The sequence below is a fragment of the Lissotriton vulgaris genome, chromosome 7 (genome assembly GCF_964263255.1).
Source record: "Lissotriton vulgaris chromosome 7, aLisVul1.2, whole genome shotgun sequence".
NCBI classification, from domain to species: Eukaryota; Metazoa; Chordata; class Amphibia; order Caudata; family Salamandridae; genus Lissotriton; species Lissotriton vulgaris.
In genome coordinates this window covers 1,529,920,422-1,529,944,787 of record NC_141695.1, presented here as the reverse complement: position 1 = coordinate 1,529,944,787, position 24,366 = coordinate 1,529,920,422, and the positions used below count along the sequence as shown (strand labels likewise).

Genomic DNA, 24,366 nt, shown 5'->3' with positions numbered 1-24,366 from the left:
CCATTTCACCTTACTTCATTGGAAGACGGTCCTGCTCGGGAAAGGCAGCCTTTATGCTGCCTTTATAGATTTGCGAGCAGCATTTGACCTGGTACCTCGGTCAAAGTTGTGGGAAGTTTTAAGCCAGATGGGTATGCCGCTGGAAACTTTATCACTTGTGATGAGACTGCACGAGGGAAATCATGCAAAAATTCAGTGGGGGGGACAGGGGCAAGTTACCAACGACTTTCCTGTCGAGCGGGGTGTGCGTCAACGGTGCGTTATGGCACCCACGCTCTTTTCCTTGTATATCAATGGAGTGTTTGAACGCATGCTGACAGGCAGATGTAGATGCCCAGTCTCTGGCAGGAGCGAAGATTCCGATTTTATTATTTGCGGACGATACGCTTATTGTCTCTAAAACCCCAAGTGGACTGCAGTGAGCCCTGAAGATCTTTGAGGGATTTGCACTGACAGTGGGCTAGAAGTCAATGTTACCAAGACAAAGCTCATGGTTTTTAACCCGCACCACAGCTTTAAAGGGAACTTTTTTATGGATGGTGAAAAAGTGGAAAAGGTATCGGATTTTGTTTACCTGGGCATCCACATAGCAAAGGTAGCTAACTGGGGGAAGCATATAGAAATGGCGGATCTTAAATTTCGCCAAAATACAGGAGCCATAATTGTGGAGTATAGAAAATCTTTGACAAATCCGATTCAGCCAGCACTCCAAGTGTATGAGGCAAAAGCCATCAGTTCGGCTCTCTATGGAGCAGAAATATGGGGCTATGACAATCTAGGGTCACTGACATTTGTCGAAAATAAATTCTTGCGTAATCTTATTGGCGTCCCCAAAAGTACACCCATGAGACCGCTGTGCTATGAATTGGGCAGGAAAGCAGTTTCGGACATGGCCAGATTGAGACCAATATTATACTGGCGTCGCATCTGGGTCACGCCGGAGCTTGCGCATTATGCCGAGGGTTTCTTGGACGTAATCAAAACAGATACATTTCGCAAGATAAGCTGGCTAAAAGAACTGTCCAAAGTTTTATTTAAAATGGGCATGAAGGGACTATGGGAGAATACTGAGCTAGCCCAGTTCCCTTGTAAAGAAGATCTAAAAGCTAGGTACTGGGAAATGGTTGCCTACCAGAAATAGAATGACGCTGCTCCTTCATCTATGGAGGGTAGATATTTCGAAGTGAAACTCCTTCCCAGGTTGGAGCCCTACTGGGACGAGATTACAAAGCCTGGGGATTGGAAACTTTATTTCCAGCTTAGAGTATGGTCACTCCCAGTATGATCATTAACGGGCAGATGGGCTGTAGCTAATTCCAGTGTTTGCCCGGATTGTAAAAATGGTGTTGAAACCATTGCCCATCTTCTCTTTGTCTGTATGGCTTATTCAACCCCCCGACGTGTTTGGCTAATAGCAATGTGCAAAACGCTAGGCACAAGGGATAGCAAGGTTGCACTAAGATTAATTTGCACTAGCACCTTGCCGGTTATCTCAGTAGCGGCCGCAACATTTCTGGGGTTTGCATGGGCTATCAGAAGGAAATTTGTACCTTGAACTGTGATTTTACTGATTCTTTTGATGTTTTTAAATAGTCTGTCAAAATGTTTTGTATATTTAATTCTAGAAAATATCGCTCTTTTTAAAACCTGTAAATGTATTATTAATAATGGAATTTTATTGGAGTTTGTTGACTCATTTTAGTATGGAATCAAAATGTTTTATTGTGCTTTTATGAGTTTTTATCTCGAATAAAGCAAATTTGACCCTGACCTTGACTAAATTGTAACTTCAGGATTTTCTATTGCATCATTAACTGTTCTGAGTAATTGTTAATGGGTAATCGGGTCCTACTGCCCGCATTAATGGTAAGGATACAGTTTCAATTGTAAGTTAAATCCAACTGCCAAGGCTAACTCCTGTCCTGCTGCCTACACAGGGCCAACTGTGGAACGCCCATTGTCCTGCATTTTGATATCCTGCGATATTTAACCCTCTCAAAAGACAGTCAATTCTCATGCTTTAAGCCCCTTATGAGCTGCGAAAGAGGTACCTATTAGAGGCTAGGGGGGAGGAGCTGAAGCACAGGAGGGGTTCTGCACATCGCAGCTTCAGGACAATGTCCATCTATTTGGATGAAAATTCAGCCACCTTCCAATAAACAGCCCTGAATGTGTGAACGAAACCCATGCTGGTGACCTGCCATGGAAGTATGCTGTTGGTGTATATTTCTTCCTTTAAACCGGCTTCCTAGTTCTGACATATTGTCAGATAAATGGACAGAAACTCAGGGAATGTATGATTTCCCACGATCTTTTAGTTTGTTAAACAGTAGACCTGTGACTGCAGCACACTGTCACTTGCGGCAAAGGCTACAGATTTATCACCATGTTGTTTTTGGGTAAATAGACTTCGAAAAGCACATCCCATCTCTCCCAGATAATTGGCAGTCAATATTTGTAAGCTTACTAGCAGTTTGTGCATTGTCTCTAACTAATTCCCATCTTGCCAATAAATACGTTCAAAAAGTGATTGCCCATGAGCACATAATGTGTCCAAATACGAGGCAAGGATAAAAAAACAAAAAAATCCAGGTCTCCTGATTCTGCTTTTTCCACTAGTCAAAAAGACTGCAACTGAGGTGGCAGGTATTCTGATGGCAAAGGGCTGCCTTTCCCAGGGACATGTCACTATGCTGTACGCTTTGCCCAGCTTTAGAATACAGTGTTTATTTCCAGCATATTTAGGTGAAGTGGTAAAGCTGATGTCAAATGTCCTAGTTCCATGTCTCACAAGTACCCACAACCCTAGATCCTGTGGCAGTAGGTGGTTACTATATGTGTGGTATATACCTATATTTAAAGACTATTTCATTCCATTGCAATACAAGAGTTGTTAATTTTCTAAACTTGTCTCGTAAAGTTGCCATACTGAGCAGTCAAGACCTACTCCAGGAAGTAGTAAAGGAATTAGAACTCTAATACAGTGCGAACAGTAATCACACGCTATAAACTCAAACTCTGTTCAGGTTGCCTAAATTAGACAGATTTCCGCATTGGAAATGTATGATTAGTATCTTGATCATTACTGCCATCATATAAGGTGAATGAATAGAATCGCAAATTCAATAAAAAAACATTTTAAAAATGATTGCCTGAATTAGAGAAGGGGTAGTTAAACTTCAAAAATCTGATTCATAGTCTCCACCCTACACTTCAACAAATGTCATCTGATTTCTATGTACGAGCAATATGTCTCCGCCTGTGCAGCGTGTCCTGTGAATGGACAGTTATCTTCTATAGCGGAGCGGTCTGTGAAAACAGGACGTTTCATTCAAATAACCTGGCACTGTTACGACTCTGCCAAGCAGTTTAAACATACCCATGTATTAAAAAAAACATACTTGGAGTGGTTTGCTCCGCCCTCCCTTTCAAGTCGCACTCAAAGAATGAGCAGAAAGGGCTTTGCTTCACTCAGAACCCAAGCGAGCGGAGCTATTCAACTTCACAAATGATTTCGATTTAATTTTATTTTATCAGCATAATATATACTAACACAGAAAGGAAGAAAATAGAACACAAGATAGCGGGTGCTTCTTCACTTTTAACCGCATGCACGCTAGCGGAATTCCGCTCGCACGCTGGGTTTTTAAAAAACGCACTTTACGTGACGAGCTGGGCTCGTCATCAGCGTGCGAGGAGGCTACGCCATGACGAGCCCAGCTCGTCATCAGCGTCGAAGGGGTTAAGGCTAAATTACGATACACTAGATGGCACAGCAAAGACACCAGATTACTTACTACTTGTTGGACCAGGAAGCCAATATGAAAGGACGATTGTCCAGGGAGCCTCGCCAGATCCACAATGACATTTTGCACATGAATGTAGTGTCAAATTATAGAAGGCAACACATGCACAAATGATTATGTCCAGCTACATGATCTCCAAGGTTTAGTGTGCGGGTAGTCCACGATCACAGACAGCCCTTAAACAACGTGCAGGCTGACAAGCTTACCAGATTGCTCTCAACCATCACCGACCACAAAAAGATGGGTGCGGAAACAAAAGGAGGAATGAACAAGCCACTTCAATAGAAACTAGAAGAGAGCACGAGAATCAAATAAGGAACTGAAAAGAATGACTGGAGGGTCGACCTCAAAACACCATGCTCGTGTAAAGATAAACAGTGGACATCTAAGGAAGTCAGAAAATGTCATGAATGTTTTGGGGGGGAAAAAAAGCTGTCACAATGATTTTTTTTAAATGTAGTTCTTTCTCCTTCAAAATAATCACTAGAAGTAATAAACTGCACTCTGACTGCCAAGCTTCACTGTTCATTTAATTGGCATTCTGTTCACAACGTTTGAGCATGCAAAAAAATCCATGAATACTCAACACTGGAAGACTGGTCAGACAGAGCTTGGAGCACTTTGTATTATTTAAACAAGCATTGTCATAGCCAATAGGTCTCGCCTTTAGGACCTTATAAGTGTTTAGCCATGCAACACTTGATGTTGCACCAAGGATATTGTGCTGGATAACTAATTGGCGTCTAATAATGACAAATAATAGGATAAGACAAAGCTGAAGGACTTTTTATATTTGCACTCCTTGATTCGGTTAGATATGGAATGCCACTAGTTGATGACGGCACATTAAAAAGTTAACTACATTGCTCCCAGAGACTGCAATTTATGTTTGCATAGATATCCATCTAGCTGGCTCTAATTTCACAAAAGCCTATCACGCTCTGAAGTCACCACTATCCCAAGCCGGCACATTAGAATTTGAAAATAATATAACTATTGTTTCCTGGAGGACTGACTGAAATTACTGAATGCTATTTTGGTACATAATCAAATAGGCATGCTATTTTAAAACAGAACAAAATAAATTAAAACAAATGTTAGAAAAGAAAAATGAAAAAGGAACACATAAGCATCACAGTCAGCAGGAGACCTGATAAGTTCTGCTCAGATATAAATAATTGCTGGATATAGACTCTCCTACCTTTATTTATGTGACCCTAACTAAATAAAGAGATGGTTGAAAGATCTTGAATGTGTGGAGGAGATGGAACAATGATACCAGCTCTGAAGTCGGCTGGAGGCAGCTAGGGCTTCTGTGTGGCTTGACTCCACTTCAAGGTCCAAATGAATGCTTTCCCCAACCTGTTGGTTCATATGGGGAGCCAGCTTTGTAAACTATCACAACATTGATAAACACAGAGTACTTTTGCTATATACATTGAATAAAAGAAAGACAATACAGTCATAAGTGGGTGGCCACAAGCATTATATAATGGAAAAAAGATGCAGAAGGAAAACCGATATGATAAATGTGCTTGTGTGAGTGAATAGGAAAAAAAAGATGAGTAACAGGACAAAGATACAATGGCAAATAGGAGACCTTTGTACCACAGTTGGTCATAAATTACAGTGATTTTTGGTTCTGCAGGCTTAACAACCATGCACTCATTGTGTAGAAATTATTGTGTAAGGCACACAGAATGCAATAAGTTCTCCTATCCGGCTAGAGGTCTAGAATAACAAGAAGCATGGGTTGCTTCCCTGGGAAATGGATCCAACAATGAGAGAAGCGAACGAGGAGGGAGTGGGAGAAGGGAGGGGTAGGGGAGGGGATTCACAAGCTGTAAGGCTTAATGAGCCATTACAGAAAGCCAGATGGTCTGTGCACGTCCACGCGCTCGTGAACGCAAGCTGGAGGCCAGCAAAAGCCTATAGCTTGTCCATAATGCTGCAGCCATTCTACAGAAGTCTTGAGGGTCTACCTCTTAAGAGTCTAAAGGTGATCCTTGGCAAACACCAGAAAATATCTGATCTTGAGATTTAAATAAATTGCAACAAAACGCAAAAGGCCCTCACTGGAGCACTATTATCTGGTATGGCAACAAACACATCTCAAGAAGTTCTTGGTGAATAAATTCACATTCTCTGAGTACAAAGTAACAGAACACAAAAATAAGTTCAGCTGATGGTATTTGTGGTATACATTCTGTGTTTTGTTCTCCTCCAATATCCATACATTGGTCCATTTTAATCAAAACTAAAATACCTATGGGAAAAAGATCATAGAATCCCATGCACTTTATAAGACGATGGAGTGGAATTTGTGCTAGGACGGTACTTTTGTACTGAGTGAAGACCTGATCTGCTGCGATAGATATCAGCTGTTGCCATTTAATGCAGCGGTAATGTCATGCCCTGAGCCTCCTGAGGACGAAAGAAAATTGTTGCTTACCCATACGCATCTGTTCATAGGATGCAGTGCTATAGATTAACATGGTCTGCATACTCCTGCCATTTAGTGTCGGGCTCAGACATTTGCAAATTGTTATTCTTTAAAGACGTTTTTCGAGTCACAAGATATATGTTAACTCCTCCCTGAGCTGGCAGTGCATATTGGGACCAACTCTATTTTAGATTTTGTTCTACAGTTGTGAGAGTAGAATGGAGGGGTGAGTAGAGACTCTTTGGTGCACATTTGTACTGCAAAAGGTGTTAATAATCAAAGAGAAGAAATCTTTGATCAGCATCACACACTTCCAAGGAGGAGTGTGGGAGCGTGTAAATCTACAGCACTACACCAATGAAAAGATGCTTATAGGGTAAGTTAGACTCTCCATTGTTAGCATGTGTTTCTTTAGATACATATGCTTTGCATAGGCTGAAATGAAAGTACCCTCTTACAAATAGTGACTAGCATGGGGGTGACGCAGCTGTCTGAAATAGAGTCTTTAAGACCAACTGGTAAACCATAGCCTGTTGTCTGTCGAGGATAGCCACAGAGTAGTGTTTGGTAAACACATGTGGGGTTGGCCAGGTGGCAGCTTTATATATATTAGCCTGGGAAAGTTCCCCAAGAATGCTATAGTTGCTGTTTTCTTCCATGTGGCCTGTGACCTGGGTATAAGCAGTAGCGCTCAGTTGACTTTGTGATAAAAAGTCTGAAAGCACTTTACTGTCCATTTGGCAGTACCAGCTTTGGATATAGGATGGCCTTTGTGGGGTTTTGTGAAGGCTACAAACAGCTGGTCTGCGTGGGAAAAGGCTTTGTCCTCTCAATAGAATACATGAGTGTGTGTTTAATATTGAAAGTGCTTAGGGCTCTCTCTGCTACCAAGTGTGGTCGAGGAAGAAGACTGGTAGTTCTTTTGCCTGATAAAGGTGGAAAGAGGAAGCCACCTTAGATACGAACTTAGGGTTGGTTCTGAATACTATACTGTCCTTAGGAACTTGAAAGAGAGGTTCCTGTAATGTGAGGGATAGCAGTTCAAAAGTATGTCTCAGAGTACCTACTGCAACAAGTAAGGCTACCTTCCAGGAAAAGTACTGGAGAGTTCAAGGGCTCGTAAGGTGCGCCTATGAGTCTAGTACGGGCAACATTGAGATTACTCACTGAGGCAGGGGGACCATGAGGGGAATGACCCTTTTGAGACTATCAATGAATACCTTAATCATTGGTGTGCAGAAGAGGGATGAGTGTTCCCTGTATCGCATGTATGCTGCTATGGCTGCCAAGTGAAGCCTTATGGATGTATATGCTAAGCCGGTCTTCTGTAAATGGGAGTAAGAAGCATGTGATGTCCTGGATGGCAGGTTTTAGGGGGGTCCATGTGCTCGGGGATGTAGTAGTGGACAAATCTCTTCCACTTGGCAGCATAACATGCCTGTGTGATTGGTCTGCGGAATTCTCAGAAGATGTCCATGCATTCCTGTGTGAGATGTAGATATCCAAACTCAAGGACCTCAGGTATCAGATCGTTAAATTGAGTTGCTTGCAGTCTGAGTGCCTGATCTGGCCTCTGGTAAGAAGGTCTGGCTTGTTGAGGAGCTTCTTGTGAGGACTGATTCACATTTCGAGGAGCTGTGAATAGAGGGGCTGTCTGCCAGAGGTGGAGACTACGAGCACGAGGGTCTGGAACATCTGCTGCATTTTCACACCAAAAATAGAAGAGGTAGAAAATCAAAAGCATATGTCCCTGTCCAGATCATCCATAGTGCATTGCCCTTGGACTGAGAGTACCTAGTTACGGAGCTAGGTCATTGTGCGTTTTAAAGGTGCCCAGTGTTCAAAGTAGGAGGACGACGACTTGTGGGTGGAGTTCCCACTTGTTGACGCATCCTGCTGAACAAGTCTATAAGGTCGTGGTTCACCCCCCAAAAGTTAATTCACCATCTGGTGACTGCAGAGGCAGAGCACCCAATGGCAGATGGTCTGAGCGAACAAGGAGAGTGCTTCCCAGCTTCTGTAGGTAGTACATGGCTGTCATGTTGTCCGTAGTGACTAGTACCACTATTCCTCAAATGGGTGGAAAGAAAATTAGAAGATGAGACTGATTGCTGAGAGCTCGAGGTAGTTGATGTGGTGCCCCTGTAGAAGCAGGATCAACACTGCCTGTGCTGTAGTTAGACTGATATTTAACACGCCTGCTGGCGTGAGAGGTATCAGTGGTAATTGTGACTCGCAGGATGGTGTCTAGGTTAACAGGGCTGAAGTCCAGTAAGGGCCTGTGGGAACTGTCTGTCTTGGGGATAAGGAAGTAGAGAGTAAACTCCTTTGCCCCAGTGTTTGGGCGGGGGGAACTGGTTCTATTGTTCCTTTTTAGAGGAGTGCTTGGACCTCTTGCTATTGGGAGGCTGAAATGGTCTCTTCTGAGGCTATGACTGCGAGGTTAGGAGGCAGTGTGAGAAGTTCTAGGCCATAGCCATGGTGAACCACTGCTAGAACCCACTTGTAGGATGTGATTTACCATCAGCGTGAATGGAAAACCTGCAGTTTTTCCCTGACCGGTATTATGCGGTTCAAAAGAGGGATATAGGAAGTCACTGTTTGGAGGTGAAGGCCCCCTTGCTGGAACCCACTTGCCCTCTACCCCTTACTGCTGCTTCTGAGGGAGTCCCTAGTGTAGCCATGGGGTGACTAATGTGGATTGGTCTTCTGTTGCTGCCTCTGATAGGAGGAAGTAGACTCGGCTGAAGTTGTCTTGAACCCGCCCTATATTCAGGTCTTCGAAAAGAGCCTCTGGCTAATAAGGCCTGGAAGGCACCAATAGCTTTGGCAGTGTTGCTGTATTTTTTAGCATTTGTCTCTGCTCTTCAACCCTTTGCAAAACACCACCAGGGGTCCTTCGAGACCCCCAGACTTATGTAACGCAGCGGGAGAAATGGGCGGTTGACATGTAGGGCAGATCCCGGAGTAGCAATATTTGGATTTTGGGTCTGCCAGAGGCAGCTGAGGGATCGGACACCATCACATACCTGGAGGCCTGGTTCAAATACTTCACCCCATTTCAGACCTTACACCCTTCTTCTCCCTCAAGAGGGCCCATCTCGCCCCGACACAGCACCCGCCCGCCTGCCTCCGGGCTGCTCCCTACGCCCCACTGTTGGCTAAATTCCTGTACTACCAAGATAGAGACACTGTAGTGCGTGCCACCAGACAATATAGACCCCTTCGAGTGAAAGACATGCATGTCATGCTGTTCCCAGACTTCACCCGGGCCATGCAGCGCCAGCATTGGTCCTTCATGGAGGTCAAATGATGCCTCTGCCAGCAGGGAGTGCAATACTCACTCTGTTTCAAGCACACAGCAAGATAATCTTTGAGGGCAGCACCTCCTTTTTCACTGACCCCGCTGAGGCATCAAACTGGATTGACCAGCACTCAAATTGACTCAGTCTCTCAGAAGCTGGTCCATCCTTCGACCCCATGGAGCCTGTACCAGAGGCGCCGAAGGATGCGGACCTCATCATGTTGAAGGGCCAAGCCCCGGGGCTTCACATCTGCCTCCCCAGATCTGGAGCAAATTATCGCCTAACGTTGGAAAGCTTTGCAGGATGTGGTGGATCTGAGCCCTACCTCTGTGGCCTCAGACAACGAGAGAGGGCCTCCACATCTTTACCACTACAGAAGATCCCAGCAATTCAGGCACCTCTCAGGTCCAAACAACTACACCAACCATTGTGACTACCCAAACAGCCAACACTCACTTAAATGCCCTCTACGTAGCTTCAGATCTCTCTCACAGCTGGCTGTGCCAGGATTGGAGAGCCAGCGCAACACTGGCCTCGTATACTTCGCTGCCCAAACCCTTTTAACTCTACCAACTCCATATAGGCTACACGCAACACTTGCTCTGGGCACCTAGTCAGCTCGCCCCCTTGATACACTAAAGCGCTTTCGCCATGTTTGTCTGGACGTACTGTCGGTTGCAGTAGGTCCCCTGTGTTGAGAATATGTCCATCCCCAGTTATCTCCCTACATCCGCGTACTCTCCTTTTTGTTTGTACCGCTACACTCTGGGGACTGCTGTCTTCTAGGCAGCGGTGAGGCTGTAAGCGCACTTCCCTCTCCACCATCACATCGCTCTCATTATGGCACCCAACGCAGACCTCAGTTTTCTCACTCTGAACGTATGAGGCACGCAAACAAGTGCCTCATGGTATACTCCTAGATCAAGCGGCATCAGACAAGTATAGCTGTTGCAAGAGACACACCGTATGGTGGGAAAACTAGGTAGCCTGCACAAGCGGTGGCAGGGACCCTTCTGTGCCACTATCTACTCGGCATTCGCGTTGGAGGAGTGGGTGTGGGGTGTGGGCAAGGGTATGGTTGCGGCCTGGCGTCCCCTTCCAGGAAACCAATAGGGCCGTTGATACTGTGGGGTGATATGCATTAATCGAAGGTCTTCTAGATGATCAACCAGTACCCTTGGGAAGCACCTATGCACCAACACAGAGCAGGGGAAATTCTGAAACTCCCTTTCAGGTGTCTTGGCCCGATTCACAGGCTTACCATGGATATTAGGGGAAGATTACAATTGTGTGTTTGATCTCTCCCTAGACAGGCCTCACCTGCCCATCCCTCACTCCCTGCCCATGTGCAAACTGAGAGCTTCCAAGCCTGGGTACAGAACTGGTTGCTCCCGGATGCCTGGAGAACCCAGCATCGCACGACTAAATTATACTCATTTCACTCTATCCGGCACAACCTTCATGTAAGCCTTGATTGATTCTTGTGTTCGCCCTTGATCGTCCCACTGGTTCAGCTTGTGGAATATCTGAGGCAGGTCCTGCCTGATCACGATGTGCACCTCAAGTCAAGTCAAGTCATAACATTTATATAGCGCACTACATACCCAGAGGGTTTCAAGGCGCTTAGGAAGGGGAGAAGTATTATTTGTCAAATATCCACGTTTTAAGCTGCTTTCTGAACGCTAGGTGATTTTGGGTGAGGCGAAGGTAAGCGGGGAGTGAGTTCCATGTCTTGGCAGCCAGGTAAGAGAAGGATCTGCCTCCCATGGTGGTCTTGTTGATGCGAGGTACAGTGGCGAAGGCTTGGCTGGAAGAGCGAAGTTGGCGATAGGGGGTGTAAAAGGACAGTCGAGAGTTAAGGCACTCTGGTCCGATGTCGTAGAGTGATTTGTGTGCGTGGGTAAGCAGTCGGAAAGTAATCCTCTTATTGACGGGTAGCCAGTGGAGGTCTTTAAGGTGACCAGAGATGTGTTCGTTGCGTGGGATGTCTAATATGAGCCTGGCTGAGGCGTTTTGGATTCGTTGTAGTTTCTTCTGGAGTTTTGCGGTAGTACCTGCGTAGAGGGTGTTTCCATAGTCCAGTCGGCTCGTGACCAGAGCGTGGGTGACTGTTTTCCTTGTTTCGGAGGGGATCCAGCGAAATGTTTTTCTGAGCATGCGAAGAATGTTAAAGCATGAAGAGGATACGGCGCTGACTTGTCTGTTCATTGAGAGTGAAGAGTCCAGGATGACGCCTAGGTTCCGTGCGTGGTCTGTCGGGGTGGGTGCTTTTCCGAGGGCTTCCGGCCACCAAGAGTCGTCCCATGCAGAGGGGGATTTACCTAGGATGAGGACTTCTGTTTTGTCTGAGTTCAGTTTCAGACGGCTTTGTTTCATCCATTCGGCGACTTCTTTCATTCCCTCGTGTAGGTTCGTTTTGGCGGTGCTGGGGTCCTTGGTGAGAGATAGGATCAGTTGAGTGTCATCCGCGTAAGAGATGATGTTGAGGTTGTGTTGGCGGGCGATGGCCGCGAGGGGGCTCATGTATACGTTGAAGAGGGTGGGGCTGAGTGAGGATCCTTGTGGTACGCCGCAGATGATTTCTGAGGCCTCGGACTTGAATGGTGGGAGGCGGACTCTCTGCGTTCTTCCGGTGAGGAACGAGGTGATCCATTCCAGTGCCTTTCCTTGGATTCCGATGTTTCTGAGGCGTTGTAAAAGGGTGCTGTGGCAGACTGTGTCGAAGGCTGCAGAGAGGTCGAGGAGGATGAGGGCGACTGTGTCTCCATTGTCCAGTAGAGTTCGAATGTCGTCTGTTGCTGCGATGAGGGCGGTCTCAGTGCTGTGTTTGGCTCGGAAGCCGGACTGTGAGGAGTCGAGTGATTTGTTGGCTTCGAGGAAGGCGGCGAGCTGGTTGTTGACAGCTTTCTCGATGACTTTGGCCGGGAATGGAAGAAGCGAGATGGGGCGGTAGTTTTTGAGTTCGGTGGGGTCTGCTGTTGGTTTTTTCAGAAGGGCGGTGAGTTCAGCGTGTTTCCAGCTTTCCGGGAAGGTGGCGGAGTTGAAGGAGCAGTTGATGACGTCTCGGAGGTGCGGAGCTATGACGGAGTCTGCTTTGTTGAAGATGTGGTGAGGGCATGGGTCTGTGGGGGATCCAGAGTGGATAGAATTCATCAGGCGGATGGTGTCCTCAGTGGAGATTGGGTTCCAGGCGTTAAGGGTGTTAATGGGGGGAAGATGGTCAGCTGATGGTAGGGTGGGTTGGCTTCCGGGTTGGTTGTCAAAGCTGTTGTGGATGTCAGCAATCTTGTTGTGGAAAAAAGAGGCTAGGGAATCGCAGAGGGTTTGAGAGGGGGTGATGTCGTTGGAGTTGGCCGAGGGGTTGGAGAATTCCTTGACGATGTTGAAAAGTTCCTTGCTGTTGTGGGCGTTGTTGTCAAGTCCATCTTTGAATGCTGTTTTCTTGGCTTTTCGGATCAGTTGGTGGTGAGTACGGATGGCGCTTTTGAAGGCGTCCTTGTTGCTGGTGGATGGGTCTTTTTTCCAGGCCTTTTCAAGGGAGCGGCATAGTTTCTTGGACTTCTTGAGGTCGTCGTTGAACCACTTTAACACAGTCTCCACCAGAATGCTGTAATGGGACGCTTTCAAGGCAGTCACTCGAGGGGCATGTATCCAGCAGATAGTAGGAATCCGTATAACGCTTGAGCCCGACTTGCTTTAGGCAGAGAGCAACTTGCTTCCTTTCAACAGGGCAGCGGCCCCCAATCCGGCGCTTGCGGCTCAGCTGGAGGAGGCACGAACCACCCACGTGGGTCTGCTAACAGACCTCAGGTGTTACAACTTCAAAGCATACGCCGCTAGGGTGCATGGGGAAGGAGACAGGGTAGGAGCACCCTGGCATGGCTTATTCACCAGGATTCGGACTCTCTCCCCATAACTGAAGTGGTCACACCTTCTGGCGTTGCGGTCCATGCCCAGACTGATATCCTACAGACCTTCTATGAATACTCTGCTGAGGTGTACAAGGCCCGCAGCTTGATTCCTCGCAATCCATAGACCAGTTCCTCACCGCTCTCCATCTGCCCCAGATTCCTTCCCAGGTAAGGCCTCCAAGGATGTGGACATAACACTGGCTGATGTGAAACACGTGATCCTGGACATGGCCCATTATAAAGCCCCGGGCTTGGACGGCTTGCCATTAGAATACTACAACGCCTCTTCCACTTGTTGGTGCCCCGGTTGGCGGAAATGTACAGGGCGGCCTGGTCCTGGACAAGGCGTTAAATAACCTATCCTGGCCCTATTTGTTTTATGGTACTTCGTCACATGGGAGTGGGACCTAAACTCCTAGCTTACACTAAGCTACTATATTCAAACCCCACCTCATGGGTACCCCTGGGTTGTTACATCTCGGCTCCCTTCTCTGTGACCTGGGGCACGCGTCAGGGATGACCACTCTGCCCCCTGCTCTTCGCCTAACAATAAAGCATCCCCCTGATGGGCGAAACCCACAGTCTGTCCTTGTACGCAGATGACCTGCTCCTTTATCTGCAGGACATCTCGACCAACCTCAAACCTCTTCAGGCAACGTTGTTGGACTTCGCAGACGCGGCCGGGCTGAGGGTTAATTGGGCGAAATCCTTGGTCTATCCTCTCAGTCCCAACCTCCCTCCGCAGGAGGTGCGCATTGTTGATTCCAGCTTCGCCTGGCATGTGTGGACACCTCGCTACCTGGGCGTCCGCCTGTACCATACCATACTCCCCCAAGTGATCTCAACGAGGGTAATCACAGCAGAATACTGGTGGGCATTTCCCCATTGGTACGATTTTTGAGGACTCGTCCCCTGGTCCCCACAGGGAAAATCGCATTGGCAAAAATGGTCCTCCTACCTAGTCTTCTTTATTATTTTGCCAATCTTCCGGTCATTCCTCCCCACTCCGTTTACAGGGAACTGGACACCCTGCTTTATTCCCTTATTTGGGGAAGTGGCTGTCGGCAAATTGCTTTGGTTAAGCTGCAGCTGCCGATGAAAAAGGGGGTCCTGGGAGCTCCGTCATTTGAGGCAAACTTCCTAGCAGCACAACTCCAGTGGCTGTCTCGCTGGACAACAGGCGCTACCTGGTCGAGTCCTGTTCAAATACTAGGTCTTTACGGGTGCCGGCAATCCGCCTCCTGCTCTTCAGGGAACACGGCCTGCCTCTGCCCATTCAATACAGGTAACTATTGCGAAGGCAAGCATGCTCCGCATTCATTGTTTGTCCCGAGGGGCCCGTTCTACACCCTGCTACTGCCACTGTTCAGCCTGCCCTGTGGTGGGGGCTACTAAACTGCCTGGGAGCTACAGACCTGGACAGACCACTCGGTATCCCTATTCTCCGAGGGCCAGTGACTTCCTTGCGACCAGCTGGCAGGGGTGATCACACTCCCCCTAGGGCAAATCCTCCTCCGTAGGTAAATCATATTTGACTGCTGGTGTCTTTGGGACCTATCTGGGGGTGAACCCATGCACCACCCAGTGTTTCACACAGTACTGACCAATGGACCCAGCCAACACTTTATTACTTGGATACACAAGCCCATCTGGGAACTGACCCCCTTACCCGCTAGCTCGGTTGAGTCACAAATGGGAAGAGGAGTTTGAGAGGCCACGACACGACAAAGAGTGGGAGCGAGCCCTGGAATTCCCCAAAAAGGTTCCATGGAACTCTAGTTTAAAATATATATAAATCTTTATACTGCACCGGGCATACCTGACGCAGGTGCAACTTCAGCGCCATTACTCACAGTCACAGTTCGCTTGCCCCCGCTGCCAGACTTCTAGCGCAAACTTCCTCCATATGTTCTGTGTCTGCCCTGTCCTGCAGCACTATTGGAGCACCATCCATGCCACACAGCGCAAGGTCACTGAGCTTCCCAACATATCTTCCTGGGAAGCCTGCTTGTTAGGAATATTCCAATGAAGGAAACACTACAAGGTCCAATCGCGGTTTGCAGCACTGGCCCCCCTTCTAGCAAAACGCGGCATCACACTGCACTGGCGAGCACCTGAGCTCCCCCCCCCCTCGCAGTTTGGTTAGGAGCAGTACATAAGTGAGGCGCTGCAGAGAAAAAAGTCCTTTGATAGGAGGAGGTGCCTAGAGTGTGCCAATGCCTTATCTCCCCTGAATGGGCCATGCTACTTTTGCGCTTCCGACAGACTACTGATCATGACACTACACCTCCGCAGTCACAAGGCCCACCTGATGTCTCTTTGAGCAGCCTCCCTAGGGGCCGCGGTCATCCTGCCTTCCTGAGATCGCCACTCTCTGCGCGCAAATGCCCTGCAGCTTCACCCCCCTGCAGAATCATAAAGCACTTCCTCTTGCCTAGGCTTATAGCACCAGCTACTCAGTGAACACTACCGCACTCTGGCTCCCCCCCCCCCATCTTACTCCCCCAGTCACCAACACCGGTTTGGTACCCATGTTAGTAACTAGTTTTCCCCCGATCATTCTTCCTTTCGGTACCCTCACAAGTAGACACACCTTATCTGGGAGCGACTTGCCCCCCCCCGACATGCTTCATAGATAGTCAGTGAACTTTGTCCTTACCCTTATTACGTGTAATGTTGCCTCAATACTAGTTATGTACCCAGCAAGCTATGTCTACGCTTTTTAATTGTATGACTATGCAATACTTTCTCACTGTCTGAAAAACAAATAAAATGGATAAAAGGAAAAAAAGAAATGGACAACAAATGATTCAGCACTAATAAGAGTCCCGAACCAGGTTTGTCCCAACCCCACCTGCACTATACACTTTTGGAATCGAACTCCTATTCACCAGTCAATGCACAAACCAGATTTCTTTCCCAGTGGCTGTGGGTGTGCAGAAGCAGCTGATGGCATTGAGAATGACATACTACTTACTTTGACTTATCAAATTAGTGCCTGTGATACAGGGCACCACTGAAGGGTGCTAATGCATAGAGAGCCTCAAATTGAATTTGTTAAAAACTAAAATGCTGCAGTACAAGGAAAAATACACTGGGCTACTGAAGATTATTTGGTAATTTTGCACCACAAGCCAATAATAAAACTATTCATGAAAAGAGCACAATGTAAATCATTCTTTCCATCTCCCAAACTTGATAAGTGGGGAAGACTGCGTTTTCTCAAATGGGGCAAATTGCAGTTAATAAAACTGTGGTGCTGCACACTTTAGTACAACAAAAGAAATGTGCCAGTTGAACTACACATAGATTTGTTGATTTTTCCAAGGGCAGGAAGAGTAGCAAGAATTAAATGAAAGTGATGCAGAAAAACTATACAATGGCAGCCTCCTAGTCTCCAATAAGTTGTATTACTGCTCGGCTGATCAACTGACTCAAGTGTGCAACTGAATTAGGTATAAAACTGGGATCTCAGTGTAAATATTTAAATCATAAACCGTCAAGTATCTTGCCTATTCTGTAGCCCAGAATTCAGATGCATGAAGAAACAAAAATAATACTGATTAACAGGGTGATGTTAAGTTTCTGCTAAAAAACGTTTCATTATATAGTTCACAAAAGGATGACAGACTTCCTCTAAGGACCACCTCCACCTAAATATGAGAATGTGCACTCATTTACTCCAAGTTGGTTGAAGAAATTTCGGATCTCGTGAAAGATTAGACGAAAATCGACATATATTATCTAATTTTAACAGATCAGTTTGAAATACACGAGCCAGACATGTCATGTGCATGACACTACCGAATTTCCCAACTTTCCTGTTGACAAATGGATCCTCAAAGTAATATAACAGGCAACACATATCTGAAAACAGAAGTCTACTGAAAACTGAGCTACAGAGGTGGGTGCTCCTGCACCACAAAAAAGAGTAAGCATAAGTGAATACCAGGCCATCCCATGAGGCCAGGGTTCATTGTTGCTGGGTTCCAACTGTGCAAATTCCTGGATCTCCTCAAGGTTAATGCTCTGTTGCCATTGTAAGCTTTGGAGGAAGTAAGGAGAAAATGTAAGAAACCACTAATGTTTGTCAGAAGGTTGTTCAATAAAGACTGAGGTAATGGCAACAGCTGCATGTCTCTTTGCCTCACTAGTCATCAAAAAGTCGTTCCACAAAAAACAAAAAGCCCTTTCACTGTCCAATATGCAAGCGAAATCCCTACTGTGCATTAGGCCTGGGCGGTAAATTCCATTCCGCTCGTGGAATTTGCGGAATTTTGCGTTCCGCGGAGACCGTGAAATTGACAGAATTCTGTGTTTCGCTACTTTTTTGCTTGTTCGTGTTTTCAAAATGTGTGTTTGCGAGATATTTGCCCCCGAGCACGCAAACAGCAATGGCGAACAGGAAAAAAGCATCACAAACAAGCAATTCCGCGTGTTCGCAGAGATTTTTTTACCGTTTCGGGAGATTTGCGTAACGCGATTAAGCAAATTCCACCTACCCCTACTGTACATGGCAGCAGGCAATCTATCAAAAAAGACCTCCAGTGGATGAATGAAATAGCTGAAAAGAATGACAAATCTATGCTTGTGGGAAGTACAAATTTAAAAATATTTAAGAATAACGCTTAGTGACAGAAAAAAACAGCCTTTACTGTTTCAACAAAATATATATTCTTATGCAAAAATGAATGAAGGGCCAGAAGCCCAGTATTTCGGATACTTGCTCCAACAGACACAAAAATGAGCTCTAGCACTGTGTTGCACTCAGGGATTCTGCAGGGGATTACATCCTTCAAATGTTGTTGAAACATTCTACTTTAATGACTCTTCAAACTAGCAATTCAAATTTCTTGCATGTTCTCGTTTTAAGGAGAAAATTGAAAGTCGATTTTATTCTAATTATTTGTAATGGCAGTTTAAAAAAAAAATACAAAAATGTCTTCAGACAATGCGAAATCAACCATTTTTGAAAGAGGCGTTTACCTTTGACATACAATAAATATTTAAGTGTATTAATACAGACACCATGGTTGAGACCTACACTGGTGTGGGATCCCCCTCCAAGAAAGACACCAATACCCTGTGTTACAATTGGAAACGTACCCCACTCGGAAACGTACCCCACTCTTACTCATCCCAGTCTGCTCAAAATCAACACATAATTACCTCGTGCATATAGCTCAGCCTTTGTGCGATCTTTCTCTATGAAGAATGCAGTGGCAAGGAAGAAGGCCCCACCAATGACCCCAACAAAGGCGCAGAGCATTAGGGCATACTGCAGGCTGCGGAACTCCCAGAGGTAAGAAGTCGGCTTCCCCTTCCTGATCTGATCAGAGATCTGTAAAGGAACAGTGGTTGGACTGTAGTGAGATTTGAAAGCCATCAGACAGGACATACAGAAAAATGAGAAGAGTTTAAGGGATGAAGCATCATAAGCAGCATATTAGGATTGGTGGACTGGCAACAGTAGAGGAGAGAGGGTGTAGGAGAGAAAAAGCGTGGAGACGGTGCAGAGACAGATGCGCAGGGGAGAGCAATTTCAGTGAAGAAGAGACTGATGAAAAGGGAAGAATGAAGAAAAGTTAATATGGGATAGGCAGGCAGCAGAGAAAAAGTGGGTAATGGTAGGAAACCAGGATTCCAGTTAGTACAATCACAAATCTTTGTCCATCTAACCCGCTTCTTAACACTTTAACTAATAAAGCCACTCCTGTCCTGAAAGCATCCAAGCAAAAATTAAGAAATCGAGAAGCAGGATCACCAGTTTGGATACACACAATGGATTAGCCGATACAGGAATGAATCTCAAGGGGCAGAAAGGCACAGGAAGGGGGGACATGAGGAGGGGAAAAATGTAAGGGTAATGTCATAGTATCACTGCAAATTAGATCACAGCAGCAGGCTTGCAGGCCATGTGAAGGTGAGTGATCTTCATTTGTGAACAGGTAGTATAAAGTGTTTCTGGTTAGACAGCCGCATACATGGCCAAAATGTTAGATCTTGGAAAGACTTTATTCTCACATTTGTGTATAGAAATTGAGTTTCCCGACTGGGCACAAAAGTCCTTGTTCAGTGATATGTGTGAACTGGGTAAAGTAGAAACCAAGTGTAGGAAAGGGCCCCATTTTGACATGGTCACCCCCACTTTATGCCTGGTAAAAGAAGATGTGATTTCGGCTGAAAGTGCACTGGGTTCCTGCTAACCAGGTGGCCAGAGCTCTTTCCCAAAACTGTACAATTGTTCCCCCAACTGGCAAAACCCTTAGCGCCCTCTTTAAGTACCCAGTAAATGGTACCTTGGTACCTAGGGCCTGCGGAAAGAAAGAGGGCCCTTTAAGAGCTGCAGCAGGAACTGTGCTAACCTAAGGGACCCCTCAACAATCACATGCAAGATTGCTATTGCAGGCTGCATGTCTTGGTGCAGACAAAAGTGAAAAGATGACGTCACACATTCCTGTGTGCTATGTCTCCTACTACTGCATGTGATACTTGTAAGTCAGACATACAGCAGGTCTGACAGTCCTAAGGCAGGGTGCTTAGTTGTACATGCAAGGGCATACCTGCATGACCAGATATGCCCCAGTGCTGGTCGGTTCCTTTACTGCCAGTACACGTGACCAGGGAAGCCAGTTTAGACCATGTGCTGGACACTGGTGAAAATGTGTTCCCCAGCTACACGAGGGCTTCACTGACAATAGAGATGTTGCTATCAAAATTCTTGTATTGGCAACCCCACACTGATGCCAGTGTTACATTTACCAACACACGTACCCAGGGGCCACTTTAGAAGTGCCCCCTGAAAACCTACCAGCCTCTGGGGTGCTTGCTGACTGGTTACTGTAAGCCTGCCACTAGAGAAACTGTTCTGGCCTCCTAGTGCAAAAGTCTTTGCTCTAAGGAGACCCAGAACAAAAGTCTGTCCGAGAAGAGGGTGTTAAACCCCATTCTACAGGCTGACCTACTGATTAGCCTTCCTTGGTTGGCAAGCCTCAAAAGGCTGTCGCCTTCGAAATGTGAACCTGGCTCCCCCTCAAAGGAGAGAAAGCCGACCCCTTTGTCAATGACCCCCCTGCAGATGGACAGGGGGAGAATTAGTTAGTCAGGTAAGGGTGCCACCTCCAGGCTAGTACCACCCTGTAAGGTGTGCTACTGAGAAGTGGGTAAAAATTTTCAGAAGTAGCATCTTTGTAATGGCATTCTTAGGAAATCTGGGATAGGGTTATGCCCAGGTCCTAGTGGAAGTGGTCATATAGGTTGCAAAGTGACCCCAAGGGTCAGTAGCCCACTGGCTACTACCCTACACTTCCATAACGCCCCTAGATTCAGTATTTAGGGGAGTCCTTAGCACCAGAGAAGCAGATTCTGACAACCTATGAAGAGGGAGGACATGTAGGGCTGCGAAAGTAGAAGAGAGCACCTGGCCTGGCCTAGCCCAGCTGACCTGTCTGCCATTCTCCATCAGCTCTGTGCCAAAGTTGACTCGTCCTACAGCCGTGCGCATCCAGAACCAGGAAGAACTACCTGCATTCAATAAAGACCTCCAGTGAAAAGCAGACCTGTTCAGAAGAAACCCTGAATAGAGGACTCTGAAGCCTCAATAGCCGTCAAAACCTGACAACCTAAGCCACCACTGCACCAGTTACCTCCTGCCAGAGTTGAAGAAGGCCACAGTTGCCAACAACCCCGCCCGAGTTAAGAGACCAGTGTTGTTTCACCCCTTGTGGACTCCCAACATCACCTGAAGACTCTGAATGCAGTCCCCCTTAACTGAGACTGCTCCTGGTAAGAAAACTCGAAGCCTTAAGACACCTCTACACCGGTCACCCCCAGGCCAGAGAATCACAAGGCTTGAATATCCTCCTGCCGCCACCCACCCGTTGCTTCACTCAACTGGTCTCTCAGTCACAGCCTGCAGGCTCTTTTCACAAAGACCAATGTCCAGAGAAACGCATTGGGCTCCCAACGCGGTTTTGCACACTGCACCCAGTGACCCTCGTGCCGCTGGTGGTGTACTGCTGGTGCTGCCTTGGTCCTTGCCAACCACTCACCTTAACTCCTGGGGATTGATCCTGTATGGGTATGTACAGCACCTGTTTGCAGAACATGTTCTTCCTTCCATAGGACAACATTGCAGAACTCAAAAATTGCATTGTGTCCACTTTTTAAAGTGAAAAGAATTTATATTTGAAAACTTTTCCTGAACGATTTTTTTATGATGCCTAAACAAATATAAAGATACTTGCTATTTTTTATAAATTGGTGTGCATCTACTTCTTGAGATGTGTTGTCATTTATTAACCATTGTGTGTATCTGCAAATGTCTTTCACTTCTCTCAGTGTTAAGTCTAATGCTGCTCAAACACACTACCTCCTAACAGAGCACTTTGGGATTGCATAGCAAGCCATGTCCACTCATAAGGAAACTCCTGGACTCTCTACATGTTACATACAATTTTTGGTATATCACATAAAGCGCCAGCTTCATAAACTAAGGAGTACATTTGCAGATCACTCACCTTCAAGATGATAATGCCCTCCACTTTACTTAGACCCCCTTGTTCGTGTGTCTTACCTCTATGCTGAAGCACAGGACTAACCTACCATCAGAGACCCCAGCAAAATCGGGGATGTGAGTTTGACACTATAAAACTTACCACTCCGATTAAATAGGGGCTGGTGGCATCTCCAAGGAGATGAGATATAACTATCTGGAAGGCTTCAGCAGTAGAGCGCCGTGTAGGAATCACAACATACTGTAAGAGAAAACAGAAAAAGGATCCTATAAAAACCTAAAAGAAAATAAAACCAGAAAATATGTATTGACTTGGTAAATGTTCATTTCTGGCCTTTTCCACTGTTTTTACGGATAGTGACATAGGTCTTCTCTGAAGAAACAAATTTCCAACATGATATAGTATAAACAGTCTCTAAGACAGATCCCAGCCAAGAGAATGTACCTTTTATCATGATGTGCTAATCAAGCTGGTCTGCCAAGCACTGAGGAAGAAGGGTACCATGTACAAGAGTATTCTCGAACCCATCTGTCAATAAGGACCTTTCAATGACGAGAAAGCCCCATTTAAGATAAGTGTCGCTCAATCAACCTCCCCAGGTTAAATTCAATCTGCAATTATTTGGAGGGAGACATGCACAGGGACGCAAGCATTGCCAATCTCTGTCTCCGTAAGGTTAGTGATTCTATTGTAGGTTGAGGAGAGCTGAATTCACACAAAATTTTGTTGAATTAGTTTCACTGTATCGGATGTTGGTAGACTAAATATATGGCCTGTCTGGGCCCATGTTGGACACTCCAGGTCAAAGGCCCCTTTAGCAAGTATAAGAAAGGATTTCAGTTGCACTAAGTGCTGTTGAATCTTTTTTGTATGGAGAGCTAAGTAAAAACATAGATCTGGGGAAATTTCAAATGGCAACGTGTGATCAATCATACATATGGAGCAATAACTACACATCAGAAACTGGGGATTAAAGACCGCTTTTGAGCAGTCTAGCGGTCTTTGAGGATTTGTATGGGGTTCAAATTTGTAATCAATCATTTAGAGATGGGTGTGAAGAGAGGGTACCCTCATTGATGCGGGAAACAAGGATAAAGCAAGGCTAATTTTACAACAGGCTCAAAACACAGTGGGCTCCTGGGAAGGGTTGAAATGAAAAAGAATTAAGAGCGGGGTGATCACTTCAGATCATACATAGTAAACAGGCCAATAGCAAAGAAAATGAAGTGATTTTGAAATTCCACGCCACAAAATGTATACTTCAGTGCTCAGAGTGGGCTGCTGAACTTGTAAAGAGTACAGAACTGCCATAGCAACATGTGAACCCCGAACTAGATTGCACTACGACATGAACCAGCTTTCAAAGCAGGGTGCTTTATTGTGAAATACAAGGTGTATTGAAAAGATGTTAAAAAGTAATTTTACCACTGTGCAAAGGCCACCGCAGGTCAAACTTAGAACACACTGTTCAATTCCAGGTGCAGTATATGAAAATGTATATCATGGATTTTTAAACGGTAACAACAAAGCTGCAAGACCCCTTCAGAGGTGACACTTGGAGGTCCTGTGAATCAATGTTATGTTCAGGTGAGGGCCGGTTACAGACAGGACTTCTGGAAGCAAGGAGTAGTTCGACAGGTGAAATGGGACACAAAGAACAACCAGGTGGTAATGGTGTATGGAGTTTAAAAAAATGTATTCCTAGCTTACAGCTACTGGAAGAAGAAAACATGAGGGAATAAATACCAACCAGCAGAATATCAGCCACAATAGCCCAGTTCATAGACAAAAGAAGTTCTCCAATGAAGATAAAAACCTGAAAATTGAGAAAAGGCAATAGACATATTGGTTACTGACATTGTAGGCTTCACCAGAGATTGTTACCCTTTAAACATATGGTGCCCACAAACTATCTTCAAGGGCTTTATCACCCACATTCCAAGGAGAAGCAGATCCAGTTTAGATGTAACATGGTGGCGGATGAAAGAGACCATGCAAAAAATAAAAGATTCCGAATTTGATGATCAAACCCTGGTAATCAAAAGTGGGCATGGTACTGGGAAGGACTGCTCGCTTTCAGTTACCTAACATGACCACAAGGCGTATTACTCTTATACTCTACATCACATTCACAATGACTTGAAATGTTTTATCACAAACTTGTGTAGATGACCCAGCACTTCATCCTCTACAACTATACATTATCCTTGGACCATCACACATTCTTTTATGTACCACTAGTGCAGCCCTCAATCGACACCACCACTCAAACTTTAACATATTCCTAACTATGCTGCTTCTGCATCGAACATTTTCCTCTGTCCCCAAGGCCAATATTTCACTCTGGTCGAGGCTAACTGAGCAGCTCCTGCACAGTTGTCCTCC

The 24,366-nt window shown here is 45.9% G+C and overlaps 1 protein-coding gene across 4 annotated transcripts in view; it reads right to left on the bottom strand.

Moving 5' to 3' along the window:
- The window catches only part of SPNS1 (SPNS lysolipid transporter 1, lysophospholipid), a 254,229-nt gene that overhangs the window by 71,396 nt on the left and 158,467 nt on the right, over window positions 1-24,366 (bottom strand). For all 4 annotated transcript variants that reach the window (XM_086932408.1, XM_086932409.1, XM_086932411.1 and 1 more), the window contains 3 exons: window positions 23,732-23,797; window positions 22,123-22,221; window positions 18,635-18,806 (listed from right to left, as the gene is read on the bottom strand). In XM_086932408.1, the coding sequence (XP_086788534.1) occupies window positions 18,635-18,806; window positions 22,123-22,221; window positions 23,732-23,797 (337 nt within the window). The remainder of the gene's footprint in view (window positions 1-18,634; window positions 18,807-22,122; window positions 22,222-23,731; window positions 23,798-24,366) is intronic.